The sequence below is a fragment of the Lissotriton helveticus genome, chromosome 9 (genome assembly GCF_964261635.1).
Source record: "Lissotriton helveticus chromosome 9, aLisHel1.1, whole genome shotgun sequence".
NCBI classification, from domain to species: domain Eukaryota; kingdom Metazoa; phylum Chordata; class Amphibia; order Caudata; family Salamandridae; genus Lissotriton; species Lissotriton helveticus.
Genome location: NC_136070.1, coordinates 427,192,928 through 427,208,354, shown reverse-complemented (window position 1 = coordinate 427,208,354; position 15,427 = coordinate 427,192,928). Strand labels below are relative to the sequence as shown.

General features: G+C 49.3%; 1 protein-coding gene across 3 annotated transcripts in view; it reads right to left on the bottom strand.

Moving 5' to 3' along the window:
* RCOR1 (REST corepressor 1) overlaps positions 1-15,427 on the bottom strand; it is a 523,596-nt gene that overhangs the window by 190,333 nt on the left and 317,836 nt on the right. For all 3 annotated transcript variants that reach the window (XM_078660219.1, XM_078660217.1, XM_078660218.1), the window contains one exon: positions 8,342-8,536. In XM_078660219.1, coding sequence (XP_078516345.1) covers positions 8,342-8,536 — 195 coding nt within the window. The remainder of the gene's footprint in view (positions 1-8,341; positions 8,537-15,427) is intronic.

Below are 15,427 nucleotides of genomic sequence, written 5' to 3'. Positions count from 1 at the left end.
CATCTCTTTCCTTTCTTTTTCCAGAGCCAGGAGTCTGGACTCCAGATCTAATCTCTTGGCCAACTTTGCTAAGTTGTCCTCGTCATTGGGGCTCTCCCCAATGTGTTCTCTGGAGCCTAGCCCACCTGTGTGGTTCCCAGGCTCCCAGAAGCTGACTCTTGGAGTTAAGGGTATGGGGACCCTCACTTCCCTAGAGATGGGGGGAGGATTATCCTCCTCATCCTTCTCCTCCTCCTCCTGACCTCAATTCCTTGAAGGACAAGTGTAAGTAAGGTGTGAGGTCGAGCTCCTCAACCACCAGGTCCATGGTGTCATCTTCACTAATAGCTGGGTTCTGTTGAGACATTCTAACCTGACAGTTCTAACCCTCTACCCTAGATGTAGTGACTTATTTTTCTAAAATCCTAAAGGGACTACAGCAAGGCCCTACTTTTAGTATTTTGGAAAAAACTATTTCAGAATTCTAAAAGCAATTTATGAGTTCTGTTGTGTGATCAGATGGCAACCAAGCAGTCCAACAAATGCAAGTTTGTATCCCACCGCTGCCACCAATGTGAGAATGTGGCTCTATATATACACACACAGGACCAAGGTAAGGTACAGTGTGTATAGAGACCACTATCCCCAGAGGTATAACAGTGGTTAGTCAGGTCTGACCTTACTCTCTAAAGTGGTAGCTTGGTCGAGCAGTTAGACAGATCCAGAGGGCAGTGTAAAGCATTTGATGTACAAACTCAATCAGCAAAAGGTTTCACACACGCAAGGACTTCACTCCAGGCCAATGGTTGTTATATCCAAAGATATAGTTATTTTATTTTGTAGAACCAACAGGTATCAAAATATACTTTTCTCACTATGAATGATCTCGGGTAGTTATTTTTCAGAAAGGCAATAAACTTTGCACAATAGGTACAGTGATTGCAATAGGCAACAATTCTAAACACAATTTTACATTGAGCTCAATAGGTTTTTCTACATAAATGAAGTAATCGCTCCGGGCCTAGACCCGGCCGGGCCTTTGGTCGCGGCAGCAGACTGCTGTCCACCCCTGCCCCTCTGACGTTTCTGGAAGGGCTTCCTCTGGAACTGTTGCTGTCCAGACTGTTGACCTCGCCCTCTGCCCTGCGCCCCGTACCGTCTCTGGAACGGGCGATAGTTCTTCTGGTCCTTGGGCTTCTCCAAGCCCACAGCCGTGAGAGTCTCGGCCTCCGCCTTCATGCGGGCGTGTTTCCCGAATAGGGTCTCGCCCGAGAAGGGCAGGTTGGCCACCCTCTGCTGGGCTTCAGTGACGTCAATCTGAGCCAAGCGTGGCGCCTGATTAACTCCATGGCAGTACCAGTGGGCTGCCAGGAGGGACGAGTCTGCAGATGCGCTGATCAGCTGGTTGGACACCAGCAATCCCTCATTCAGGATCTCCATGAAATCCTCCTTTTCCCGTGGGAGGAGGTCGGGGAACTGCTGGAGGGACTCCCACAGTGCCCCAACAGTGCCGATGCACTGGCAGCCTTCATAGAGGCAGCGGCCGTCCTGCATACCTTCCTGCCCGCTGAATCCAACCAGCGACTCTCCTTGTCCGGAGGCACATTGGAGGACGGGGTGGTGGCGTGTTGCTTCCTAGCCGCAGTCACAATCACGGAATCCGGGGTTGGATCCAATCGGAGAAAAGCAGAGTCCGCCTCAGGAGCATTGTACTTCTTAAGTAGCCTGGAGGGGGCTGCTTTCGTCACCGCTGGAGTGAGGAAGAGTTCCAATGCGGGCTCCACTAGGCCAGGCACCAAGGGCAACAGAGGCCTAGATAGGCGTTTCTTGTGGAGAGTTTCAAATATTACGGAGGTTGTAGGTGTGGGCACAGTCAGTTTGATGCCCAGCTTGGCCGCACCCCTCAGCAAGACTTCCTGAAAGGAGACCACGTCGTCCACAGGGGATACCCTCGTCCGAGGGGATTCTGATAGCGTCGGGGAATAATCCCTTGCGCTGGACGAATCAGTGCTGTACTTAGACCGACCCTTCCTATGGTGTCCTCCGGATCTAGTCGAGGAGCGCCGGCGACTCCTTGATCTTCCTCTCTGTCCGGAGCGAGATCTGGGTCTTCTAGGCTTAGGACGTTCCGCGGGTGCTTGCGGCGGAACCTGCGGTGGCGGCCTGACCGGGGACCTCGGCTGAGGTGCCCCCTTAGACGGCGTAGGGAAGTGCGTCAAGGAGACAGACCTCGGAGGCAGTGGCGGTGCGTGTGGAGGCACAGGAGGAGGTGGTGGCGGAGGAGTGCGCGGAGGCGGCTCCTTCGGCAGTGGAGGAGGAGTAGGTGACTTCGGCTTGGGAGGAGAGTACACCACAGAGTACACCGAGCCCGGTGACTCCCTCATCTTCCTCGGTGTAGGCGATCGACAGGCAGCGCCCCCTGTCGGTGACCGACGTCGCCGTCGTGCCCCTGAGGATCTGGAAGGGTTCTGGCTCCAGAACGCCTCCTGGAGGATGATCTCTTCCTCTTAGGCGCCGAGCGCCTCCTAGGCGTCGAAGAACGCCTCCTCGATGCCGACTAACGCCGTCTCGGCGTCGATGACCCATGCCTCGACGGCAGGCTTCGCCGCCTCGACGCTGAGGATCTGCGCCTCGACGCCGAACGCCTCCATCGACGCCGATCGTCGAGTTGACATCAGGGTTAACGGTGGTGTCGCCTCGACGGCGAGCGCCGAGGGCGAACGGCGGTGTCGCCTCGACGGCGAGCGCCGACGCCGTCTGGAATCCTCACGACGTCGACGATGACTTAGACGACGAGGTCTTCGGCGGCGACCTCGACGGCGGTCTCGTCAATCCCCTAGACGCCGAACGTAGACGTCGCCTCGACCCAGAGCCCTGGGGAGACTGGGAGCAGACCGCCATCATGCCTCTCGACGCCGTCGTCGATGGTATGGACGTCGACGCTTTCTGGCCTTCTTGACGCTGGGGAGCCCCCCAGAGGCCTCAGCATGGGCAGAGGAAGCAGATCCAGCCTGCCCAGACCCACCTCGACTCTGTAGCCTTCTTTCTTCCAGTCCTTGGAGCCTGATCTTCTTTCTGTCTCTCAGGGTCCTGGAGGAGAAGGTCTGGCAAATCTCACACTTCTCAGGGAGATGAGTAGAAGGGAGGCACAGGATACACACAGAGTGTGGGTCCGACTTGGCCTTCTTCCTCGAGCACTCCGGGCATTTATCAAATAATGCAGGCATTTTTTATAAAAACTGCTCAGAACACTAGAAGAGGAAGAGGGCACCAAAACACGTCGAGTGTAGACACTCACACACTTTAAAAGTGGAAACAATTCTATAATATACCCAAAAAATGGAGAGCTCAATGCTCCAGGGTCCTGAAAGCAGGAGCCGGAAAAAAGAACTGAAAGTAAATGGGACCTGCAGGGCATTCTGGGATACTGAGAAAGTTCTAGAAAGTTTTCTTAAAGGCACGGTATCCCTTTTTGAGCCACATGATAGCAGCCTTTGGGGCTTGGCTGTCCTCCCCCTCCTCTCTATCATTCATGAGGCTTTACTGGTAAAAGGGGAAGTTTTTCTCTGTGAAGAAAACTTGGCAAGCTGTGCTGATTGTGGTTTTTTGGTGGAATGTGGAATGTCTAGCTGAAGTACTGAACAGTGTAGCTGCATTTTTAGACAGCTTAAGAGATTATTTTTGATTGCTCCGGGGTCCACGCTCATGAGCGGGACTATTCACTAGATTATGACTATACATAGAGATCCCCTACTACAGAACAGCAGAGTGGGCTGGATTCGTAGTTCCTGGCTGGCATCAGGGGTATTGCTGTTTGAGCAGAACCACTGCTTGTGGGAGTCCCAGTCTTTAAGAGGTTCAAGGAAGGCAGGTCCTCCGGGGGTTTCAAGGTTGCTGTTCGCAGGAGTCGCTGGGATTTAGCAGGAGCAGGTTCAAGGATCGACAGGCCTGTAGGGCTGGGGCAAGTCAGTTGGTGTCGTCCTCCTACACAGCGGGTCTTCTTGATATTATTTCTGGTTTTCAAATCTTGATTTGAGGAAGGAAGGTTCAGGGTGCCCTGTCCTGGGGCGAGTACACCCCCTATCCTGCTCCTCTCTTGTGGGCGCAGGAGCCTATCTCTGATTGGGTAGGGCTCCCCATCCTCAAGATGGCTGGAGCCCGGAGTTGTACTTCACCTCGCCTCTCCCACCTTGGGTGGTGGAGTTGGCACAGGCTGGCACACCCACTTTAATCATTGAGGGTTTCCCGCCAGTCTTCCCGTCAGAGTGGGGTTCAGAACTGGTGGGGGCCAGTTACTGAGTACAGCAAGTGGCCTGGAGAAGCTCACAAAGGTGGCATGCGGCCTTTAATCTTCCCCTGCCCATCCTGGGGGAGGAGACCTAGCACCTCGCCCAGGATGTGCATTGTTGCAGGCCCAGGAGAGCGGATGGCTCTCTACTCAGGGGCCCAGCAACCTGTCTGCTGTGTGGCAGCCTAGGCAGCCTCTCAAACAAGACGTGGATTGTGAGTTAGGTTTCAGGGGGCATTTCTAAGATGCCCTCTGTAGTGCATTTTACAATAAATCCCACACTGGCATCAGTGTGGGTTTAATGTGCTGAGAAGTTTGATATAAACTTGTCAGTCTTCAGTGTAGCCATTATGGTGCTGTGGAGTTTGTAATGACAACCTCCCAGCACCATATACTCTTAATGACATCACTGCACTTACAGTGCCCAGGAATGGCCCTGGGTACTGTAGGGGCACAGGGCTCATCCACCTGTGCCCACACCACTGGCATAGGGCACCCAGCTAGAGGGGTGACTGATCTATGCCAGGGCAGTGGGTTTCGTTTCATGGCACTCCAGAGGAGGCAGAGCCCTGTCTGTTCTTCTCCCACAGTTGTGGAATGCACTTCCGACTACTTTGAAGGAAGAATCTCAGTTACTGCCCTTCAGAAAGAAATTAAAAACCCATCTATTTAAAAGGGCGATGACTCCAGCATAGTCGATGGGTAGCCTGAGGGACTTTGGTTAACAGTGTGTTGTGTTGTTCTGTTTCTAAGCGCTTAGAGACCGGCGGTGATAGGCGCTATACAAATAAGCAATAACATAACAACACTCAGGGATGTGTGCCATGTCGACTCTGTTTAGTTGTGCACCAGGACACTCAGCCTGCAAAGGCAGTGTGTGTGTGTCAGGGTGCAGGGCCCCTAAGGGTGGCACAATAAGTGCTGCAGTCCTTAGGGGTCTTCTCTGGTCACAATGCCCTTGGTACCTAGGGTACCATTTACAAACAGCTGACATGTGGCCAGAGATGCCAATTGGGTTTTAGTTTCAACATAGTTTTAGGGAAGGAACACAGGCCCTGGGCACCTGATTGGCAGGAGCCCAGGGCACATTCATAGCACATCAGCAATTCAGCAAAAAGTGGGGGCATACCATGTATGAAAGATGGCACTTTCTCACAGTACCAACTTATCTAACATTCATTTACTAAATCCTGGGCTTTAACTTTATGGGAGATATTGAAGCAATTGCTCCATCTCACCCCAGTGTGCCCTGTCATACTTGGCTAAAAGGCCTCGAGTATTTGCAATGCACCATTGATTTGCAGCTTGAGCAGCTATGCACTTGCCCGAAGCATCTATTAACTTGAACTCCTTATCTGGTGGAGGAGCATTGTCTGATGTTTGGGAATTAGCCGGTTTACGAGCATTAGACACTACCAATGAATTTAGTGGCAACTGGGCCTGTTGGGGAGGCTTTATACTTCTTGCCAACCCTAGGAGTCAAGATGCCTGCTTGTACTGGGTCAGCATGTCTCATTCCCTTAAGCATAGGTAATGTTTGTGATGACCTATGTGTGGATGCCCTGGTCTGAAACAAAAAATCTTCTAATGATTTTGTACAGTGCCACCCACATATTGTGCAGCCCTGGCAATGAGTTCCTGGTGGGATATATTGTCGTCTCGTCTGGAGGACATGGTTTGGCTGGGTAAAGGTCTGGGTCGTTATCTGCTGGAGGATCAATTGTATAATCCGTCCACGGATCTACTGGTAAATGTGCTCCCCCATCATCACCATTATCGTGGTGATATTGAGGAGAATCCTGAGGTGTAATCTGCAAAGGATTTGCAGGTGGAGAAGGAGGTGGTGTAGGGGATGAGGATGGTGGATAAAAAGGACTGATAGGAACAGATTTCTCCTCATCAGAGATCTCATGTTTCTGAGGCAGCTTGGTATGAATATAACCAGTCTCAGGGTTAATGTATAGTCTCTTTTGCTTTGGATCAGTTTTTGGTGGAACAATGCCTAAATTCGGATCTGAATAAGCATCAGAGCAGACGTCTTTGGCATTGGGGCTTTCGGTGCCGGTGTGTGCTGCCCTTTCGGAACAGAAGATTTCGGCTCAGAAGGCTGCTTGGCTGTAGGCTTCAAACCGGATTTCTGTTTGGAACTGGAGGGCTTCGGTTCTGATGAGGACAGGGAGTCGGAAACGTCCTCCCGGTGCTGACCTTGACCAGAATGCAGAGGTTGTGCCCAAGCCTTGTGCTTTTTGGGAGGGATTTGAGGAGGCAAGGGGTCTATCTCACGTCACCTTGTCCCTGTGGAAGCTCTTCAGCGCCGAGGTCTATCTCGAGCTCCGAGTTAGAGTCCTTCACGGAGAAGGCCCTACTCCTCCGCTGCTGATGCCTCCACGTCTTCATGACCGGAACCTTCACCGAAGATGCCCAGCGTGTGTTCGATGCTTTGACACTGCATCTCTCGACATCGAGCCAGAGGGTCACGAAGAGTGTTATTAGAACGAAACGATCTGCAAGCATTGCAGTCTTCTTCCTTGTGCTCTGGAGACAAGCACAAGTTACACACCCTGAGAATCTGTGCACGGAAACTTCGTGTGGCACTGAGGCCAGAATTCGAAGGGTGTCCATTCCATCTACAGAGAGCTGATCTGACCAGGTCAGGCCCAGAGTCCGTCCACAAAGCTTTCCGATTGATCAGTCGATTCCATTGACCGAAACGATATGCAGAGAAGTAGGAAATGAGTATGAAACAATACCGTTGAGGGTAGAGAGGATTGCCTGTCGAGGGGAATCCGAAGAATGGTTTCGAACTGGAGAGCAGCAATATACGTCCAAACGGGATGGTGAAAAAAAACTGTAACAATGGAGTTGATGCTTATGCGCACTATCACCGAAAGGAAGAGTCACCTTACCTCGTGACAAGGAAAGACTTCTTCAAAGAAAAACAACTTGCAAACATCCAGATCAAACACTAGATGGCAGGAGTATGCAAAGCATGTGTGTCTACAGCACACACGCCTCGAACACTTACGTACAAGCCCTCTTAGAAACCCATTTACAGTACAGGATTTGAACAAGGAGGGTTGGTCTGGCAGCCGCAAGAAAGCAGACAGAGCAGAAACATAACCCTTGAGAGTACCCAAAGCAGAGCCCTGCTGGGCAAGGGTAAAAATTAAAAGAAGATTAGACAGAAAAGGAGGATCAATAGACTTTTCTGTAAAATTTGCAAACTTTTGCCAATTGAAGGCGTATACCGTCTAATTGGAGGGCCGCCTGGCCGCAAAGATAACATTACATACTTCGGGAGGCAGGTCAAAAGCTATTAACTGTCGCAGCTCAATCTTCACGCAAGGAGGCGGAGAGTTGACTGGTTCGGATGAAGGATCCTTCCTTGCTGCTGTGACAGAAGATCCTGCAGAAGGGGCAGCCTGATCGGAGAGTCTATGTTTATTCAAAGAAGCTCTGGATAAACAACTCTCCATGCCCACTCGGGAGCCACAAGAATGACTTGGGCTCGGTCGTTCTTGATCCTCGAGAACTCTTGGCAGTAGTGGTATGTACAATGCTAACTAAGGGAGGAGTCACTATACCTTGTGACTCTAAATACTTCTGAGAACAAAAATAAGTTGCACATTCAAGTCCAACACTAGATGGCAGGAGTACGTACAGAAAGTATCTACAGCTACAGATGCCACAAAAATAATTTATCAAGAAAAACAGGTAAAAGCACGTAAATGAGTAAACCTTATTTAAGGTTAAGTAAAATATTTACTGCAATCAGATCAAATTTAATTTCTTAGCATGATACTATGACTTCCTTATACGACCACAGAAGCATCATTTACATTGTTGAGTAAAAGTGGTTTGACCCACAAAAACCAAATAGTGAAAAAAAAAATCTTTATGCCCTTTGTCACAGCTTTTGCATCAAAACGTAATGCCAGCATTTTGTCTTTCGTATGAAGCCTAATATTTGTACTTGTGTAGTAATTCATCTTGCAATGTATTAAATCAATTTTGAATTGATCCAAGCAAAAATATGAAATCAATTTCAAAACAATATCTGTGCAGGTAGCATACCTGTCGTTTGATTGAAACCAATTCCATGTCCAGCTGCCTTAGGACAGTAGTCGCAGCAGTCGCATTTGCAGAAACTGCTGCCACATCCTCTTGGGTAAGAAACATTCCTTTTGGTGGTTTTCTTTTAGCTCTGTTTTTAGCTTGAGATGGATACTTTTCTTTCTTCACATGAGGAATTGTGTCATTTTTTGGCACCTATAAATACCAAACAAAAGAATGAATCATTAACTTCATCAAATACTTCTGTGTATGCCAATGAGAACAAGGAAGAGAAAAAAATGATTGGCAATTTTTTCTGAAAACACGACTTGGTAGCTCGAAAACTAGGGCATACTTCATATCATATGCATCCAACTCTAGGGAAATAAATGTATGCCAGAGAAGAAAACAAGTTACTTACCTGTAACTTTGGTTCCCCAGTATTGGTAACTTTCATAGATTTCCATGCTTTTGTATCATTCCCAGTCGTCGGAATGGGAGTCTCAGTAACAAAAATATCATAGCAGTAGGTACAAAAGAGAAAGAAAAAGGCCTAGGCCTCATTCCCTTTTGTAGCATATCACCCTCTTTTTGTAAAAGAGACCAAACTCTAGGCGTCAGCCAATCAGACGTGCCTCGCCCCTTAGAACCCTCCAGAAGGAGCCTCAGATTTTCGTAGCCGTTGTATATCCGACACCATATCTGCTAAAGGCTGAGCTTTCCTTGGGGAGGTGGGTGGGCGCATGGGAATCTATGAAAGTTACCAATACTGGGGAACCAAAGTTACAGGTAAGTAACTTGTTTTCTTGCCCCAGTATTGGAACTTTCATAGATTCCCATGCTTTTGTATCAGAATAGCAAGCAGTTAGACACCACAAATACATTCTGTATAATAATACATTGCAACAGTCAATACAACATAAGAAATACAACTGTGCAATCAACGGAAGGTGGGATAGAAGGGAAAGCTCACCAATCACTGGAAGAGGTTCCTTAGGACAGCCTGGCCCACAGCCGCATCGTCTTGCTGTAAAGACTCCAAGCAGTAATGCTTAGTAAAGGTGTGCACGCTGCTCCAGGTAGCAGCCCTGCAAATGTCTTTAATTTGCACCCCCGCAAAGAGGGCCGTTGAAGATGCCACTGATCTTGTCGAAGGAGCACGAATCCTGCCAGCCAGAGGTTTCCCTGCTGCAGTGTGGCAATGAAGAATGGCACCTGTGATCCATCTTGCGATCCCCTGTTTAGACAGTGGAAGACCCTTGCCTGGACCACCAAAGCAACCAACAACTGTGAAGATCTCCTAAACCCCTTAGTGCGATCCAAGTAGAATTTTAAGCACAGTTGCACATCCAGAGTGTGAAGTTTTTTCTCTGCCGGAGTAACTGGGTTAGGAAAAAACGTTTTCAGAATCACCGGCTCGTTTAAGTGAAAGTCCGATGGTACTTTGGGAATGAATTTCGGGTTCATTCTCAAGATTACAGTGTTTCTCTTGAATTGTAGGAATGGCTCCTGGGTGGTGAGGGCCTGTAACTCTCCAACTCTCCTAGCTGATGTGAGGGCCAAGAGGAGAGCCAACTTCCAAGATGGGTATTTCAAGTCAGAACGATGAATCGGCTCAAATGGAGCTTTCATGAGCTGAGAAAGGACTAAATTTAAATGCCAAGTCGGTGGCGGAGGCCTCACTGGTGGGTAGATTCTGAACAAGCCTTTAAGAAATTGCTTGACTATCCTGGATGACCATAATGAAGGTCCAGATCCAGACCTCCTGTACCACGAAATGGCCGCTAAATGAACTTTAATTGATGAATGGGCCAGATTTGATTTAGCCAGTGACAACAGATAAGGCAGAAGTTGATGAGGCTTTGAAGTAAAAGGGTCCATCTTTTCCTTCCTACACCAAACACAAAACCTTTTCCATTTCAATCTGTAAGTTTTGTTTGTAGAAGGGGCTTTTGCCTGGGAGAGAACGTCTTTGATCTCACTGGAAAGGGGAAGATTCATGAACTCTCGCTGCTCAGGAGCCATGCTGTCAGGTGTAACAACTGTGGATCTGGATGCCAAACTTGTCCTTCGGATATTGTGAGAAGATCCGGAATATCCTCCAGCGGCAACGGAGGAACTAGCGACATCAGATGGAGTTCTGTGTACCAGAATTGTCTCAGCCAAGCCGGGGCTACCAAGATAATTTTGCATGGCTCGATTTTCATCTTCCTGATGAGGCACGGGATCAGGGGAATGAGAGGAAAAGCGTAAACAAATGTCCTCGACCAGGCTATCGAAAGGGCATTCCCTAACGACACCTGGTGGTGACATCTGCTGGCGTAAGACCGGCATTTCTTGTTGGTCGGTGTGGCAAAGAGATCTATTTCCGCCCCATTTGCTGAAGAGCTGTTCCAGAACCTGCTGGTTTAACTCCCACTCGTGGCTTACTGAAGATGACCTGCTCAGCTTGTCTGCGTCTTCGTTCAGCACTCCTGGTAAGTGTTCTGCTTTCAGTGAGATTTCGTGATGAATTGCCCATTCCCAGACCTGCTGCGCTTCCTGCGATAACAGAAGAGATCTGGTTCCTCCCTCTTTGTTCACATAATGCATGGCCGTGGTGTTGTCCGTCCTGATCAGCACTCGTGAACCTTGAAGTCGCGGAAGGAAGGCTTGCAGAGCTAGCCTGATCGCTCTTAGCTCCAAAAGGTTGATATGGAGCTTCTGCTCGTGAGGAGACCAATGGCCGCTGACATGCAGATCTTGCATCACTGCTCCCCAACCCTCCAAAGATGCATCCGTCGTTACCATTTGAGGAGATGGAACGTTTGCGAAGGAAAGACCTTGGGACAAGTTGTTTTGATGTGTCCACCATAATGCTGCTTCTTTCATCCTTGGAGTGACGGTCACTTTGTCCTCGAAGGATCCGTGAACTTGCTTCCATTGGAGATCTAGCTGTTCCTGCAGAGGACGCATCCGGAGCCTGCAGTGAGGAATTAGGGGAATACAAGATGACATTACCCCCAGCAGAGATTTGTAGTGGCGTACTGAAAGACACCTTTTTCCTTGAAAGTTTCGAGCTAGTCTTTCCAGTTTCTCCTTCCTTTCCCGGGTCGGAAAAGCTTTTGAGAGCTTTGAATCCAAAACAGCCCCTAGGAACCGAGCCCTTCTGGAGGGAACCAGGGAGGACTTCTCTGTTCAGAGTGAGCCCCAGATTCTGAAACAAATTGGTGCAAGCCCGAACAGCGTCCTGCGCCGCTCCTTTGGACGGGGCCTTCAGTAACCAGTCGTCCAGGTAGGGGAAAACTTGGTAATGGTTTCTTCGCAGAAATGCTGCCACCGGCGCCAGCACCTTTGTGAAAATTCTTGGCACAGAGCGAAGACCAAAGGGTAGAACCCTGAATTGAAAGTGGCTCTTGGCTACTGTGAATCGTAGATTCCTTCCGTGTGCTGGGTGGATCGGGACATGAAAGTACGCGTCCTCCAGATCGAGCGTGGCCATAAAATCCCCCGGGCTGATCATCCGTAATATGTCCTGAAGGGATACCATCCGGAAGGACAGGGAGATGAGATAGGCGTTTAGCTCCCTGAGATCTAAAATTGGGAGCCATGTTTTCAGCGTCTTTTTTACCAGGAAAACCCTGGAATAAAATCCTTGTCCCTTTTGATTGGTAGGGACCGGCTCTATTGCTCTCTTCCGGAGCATCTGTTGAACTTCGAGCCTCAGGAGACGCAGTTTTTTTGACGGAATGGCTGCCGGGGGGCCTGGGTGGTGGGACTTCCGTAAACTCCAAAGTATGTCCTCGTTTTATGATGTTGATCACCCAACGGTCCGATGTAATTTTGGACCAATTTTGAAGGTATTTGTTTACCCTGCCTCCAACTAATGGTTTCCTGGAGCAGGGAACAGTAGGCAGAGCCAGGAGGCCGCTATTGGCGTTTGGACGTATCCCGTCCTCGGTGAGCCCGTTTGCCCTTGTTGTAGGGCCTAGAGTAATTTGAAGACTGGCCTTGTCTTTGTTGGTAAGACTGGCGGTTCTGCTGATAACCTGATCCATTAGAGGAATAGAGTTGTTGCTGGTAAGATCCCCTGTAACTATTTCCTCTGCCTCTTGAACCCCTAAAGGGGAACTTGCGGTACTGGAGAGTGCCCAAGAACTTGGCGGTCTCCGTGTCTTTTTTAATCTCCTGGAGAGTGTCATCTATTAGTTTACCAAACAACGCCTCTCCATCGAAGGGAAGATCCAGGACCTTGTTCTGTATTTCTGATCGAAACCAGGTAGCCTTCAACCACCCCTGGCGACGTAGGACTGCCGCTCCAGCCAAAGTACGAAAAGCCGTTGTCGCGATGTCCATGGCGCAGTCTATTATCTCCATGGAAGTTGCCTCCCCTTCCTGCAGGATTTTCTTTGCCTCCGCAGTGGATTTCGGAGGAAGCTGTTCCAGGAACAGGGCTACATCACACCAGAGCTGGCGGTCGTATCTCCCCATTATTGCCAGAGCGTTGGCAGCTCGCACTAAAAGGCTAGCCATTGACGAGAACCGTTTGCCAGCGTCATCAAGTCTCCGTCCTTCCTTATCCGGAGGAGCCGTCAATGGAGCAGAGGGATTTCGTGATTTCCTCTGTGCCGCCTGCGAAATGACTGAATCTGGTTTAGGGTGGCCCGTCAAGGCAGCTGGTCCGTCATCCGGTGCTTTGTACTTTTTATCCGGACGCAGTAGCACAGGGACCACCTTCGCTGGATTCTTCATCGCCTTAACGCCTTCCTACCATAAATAGTCAACAATTGGTATAGACCTTGTCGTTTTTCGGTGAGTTTCTTTAAAATCATAAAGGAAACAGTCTGTTGTCTGCGCAGGCATTGCCAACATTTAATCTTCCTGCTGCCCTCTCCATCAACTGGTGAAAACCCCCTATGTCTGCAGGAGGGGAGTCCACCGGCTCCGCAACTGGAGATGCCGGGTCCGGGATGACGTAGTCATTATATTCATCAGTGTTATGGTCCGACTATTGATCCTCATCCGAGGATTCCTCCTCATCCTGGTTATCTGCCGGCCTTGAAGGAGCTTGTGGAACTGTAGGCTGCGGCTGAGGGGATGCTTGAACCGGTATCACCGGAATAGCCGTAGAGGCAGGATCCGTAGGTGTCGCTGGACTTTGAACTGGCCCAGCTGCCTTGGATTTGTAGTCCTGCAACATCTTATGGAGGTCCTGCAGGAATGAAGTTGGTACTGAAACCATCTCCTGCTCTGTAAATCCCTGCGAGTGGGCCCCTTGATGATCCTCGTCTTGGTCATATGCCCCTTCTGAATCTGTGTCCGGACACTTGACCATAAGTTGGGATGGACTATTGGCATATTCAAAAAAGTCCTGGCCATCCTCATCTGACTCCCCCTGTTCAAACAGTAAAGTTGGAGGTAAAGGAGTCACTCTCCCCAGAGACGTCATCTCTGGCGTTATCCTTGTAAGTGAGACTGTCACTCTTCTCTCCGTAGCAATCACCGCCGACGGCTCCGTTGACGATGGTACTACTCTTGTCGACGAGATTGGTGTGGTTGATGTCGTCGACGATGAAACCATAGTCGAGCCTGCCGTCGTCGTGCTAGTCGACGAGACTGCAGTCGTCGAAATCGTCAGCGACGTCGTCGTCGTCACCATCGTCGACGGTGATGTCTTCCTCGTCGACGTCATTGTACCCGTCGACGAAGCCTTCGTCGACGAGGTCGTCGGCATACCTCCCGTCGACGTTGAAGAGTGTTCAGTCGACGCTTTTTTCCTCGACGACATCTTCATCGACGACTCTCCCGTCGACTGGACCAATTTCAATTCCGGCTTCATTTTCTTCGTCGACGGGACCCCCGTCGACGACGTCTTCATCATAGAGGATTTAGAACTCCTCTCTGAAGATTGTGAAGAGGGTTTTTTGAAGGCTGGGTCTGTCTTCTCACCCTTAAAAGCCGTCGCTGGTCCTGCCTTCTCCTGTACACCGAGGTGAGGAGATTTTTCTGGACTTAGGCTCTTAGACTCTCTGGGGGTCTTTTTAGAAGCCTTAGAGGGGTGTTCCACAGAGGAAGATGGAGAACCTCTACCCCTTTTAACTGACCTTTTTGAGGAAACAGCTGAAGAAGACTCCTCACTGTCACTGGAAACTCCATGCTTCCTTTCGCCTCTGCAGCCAGGTCAACAGCCTACCAGCACGATCTCGGAGGGTCTTGGTAGAAAGCGTGCGGCAAATCTTGCAATCTTCTGCCTTATGATCTGGGTATAAGCAGTAGATGCAGTCCTTCTGTTTGTCTTCAACAAACAACCTTTTCCTGCCACAGGTCGAACAGGGTTTGAAAAGGGGCTTCCTCTCCTTGTCATCCATCCTGAAGTCAAATTTAAGAGATCCTGAAGAAATTCTGAAGAGAAAAAACTGTAGAAATCCTTTTTAAAGAGTTGAATAGAGCAGAGCTCAATGGAGACTCCCTAGCACAACGTGCGGTAGAAAATCTGAGGCTCCGAGGTTCCTTCTGGAGGGGTGAGGCACGTCTGATTGGCTGACGCCTAGAGTTTGGTCTCTTTTACAAAAAGAGGGTGATATGCTACAAAAGGGAATGAGGCCTAGGCCTTTTTCTTTCTCTTTTGTACCTACTGCTATGATATTTTTGTTACCGAGACTCCCATTCCGACGACGGGGAATGATACAAAAGCATGGGAATCTATGAAAGTTCCAATACTGGGGCAACTATGGCTACAAGGTTAGTGATGTGCTAACCATAGCAAAGAATAAGTATTTGTGAGGGATAACTCACGATGGATGTGTTGTAGGAGCATAAATGTAATATTGAGCAACTTTTCATCATGTTGTGTTTTAGCTGTGACTTCATGAGCCATGTAGTTGTACAAACCCCGGCTCTTGCACTTAGGCTGAGGAGGGTAAAAGTCCATGAACTGTTTATGTTAGCTTCACCTTTGCTTTCAAGAACTGGAGGATCAGGTAGATCAGAAAAGACAAACAGCAGATGTTAAAATGTATTGACCTCAGCACTGTGAGAATGTATTCATGCTTTGATAAGATTCCTGTCAGTATTATCCTTTATCTTAACTTACAAATTATATTTTGGGCACACGACTGACTCCACTAT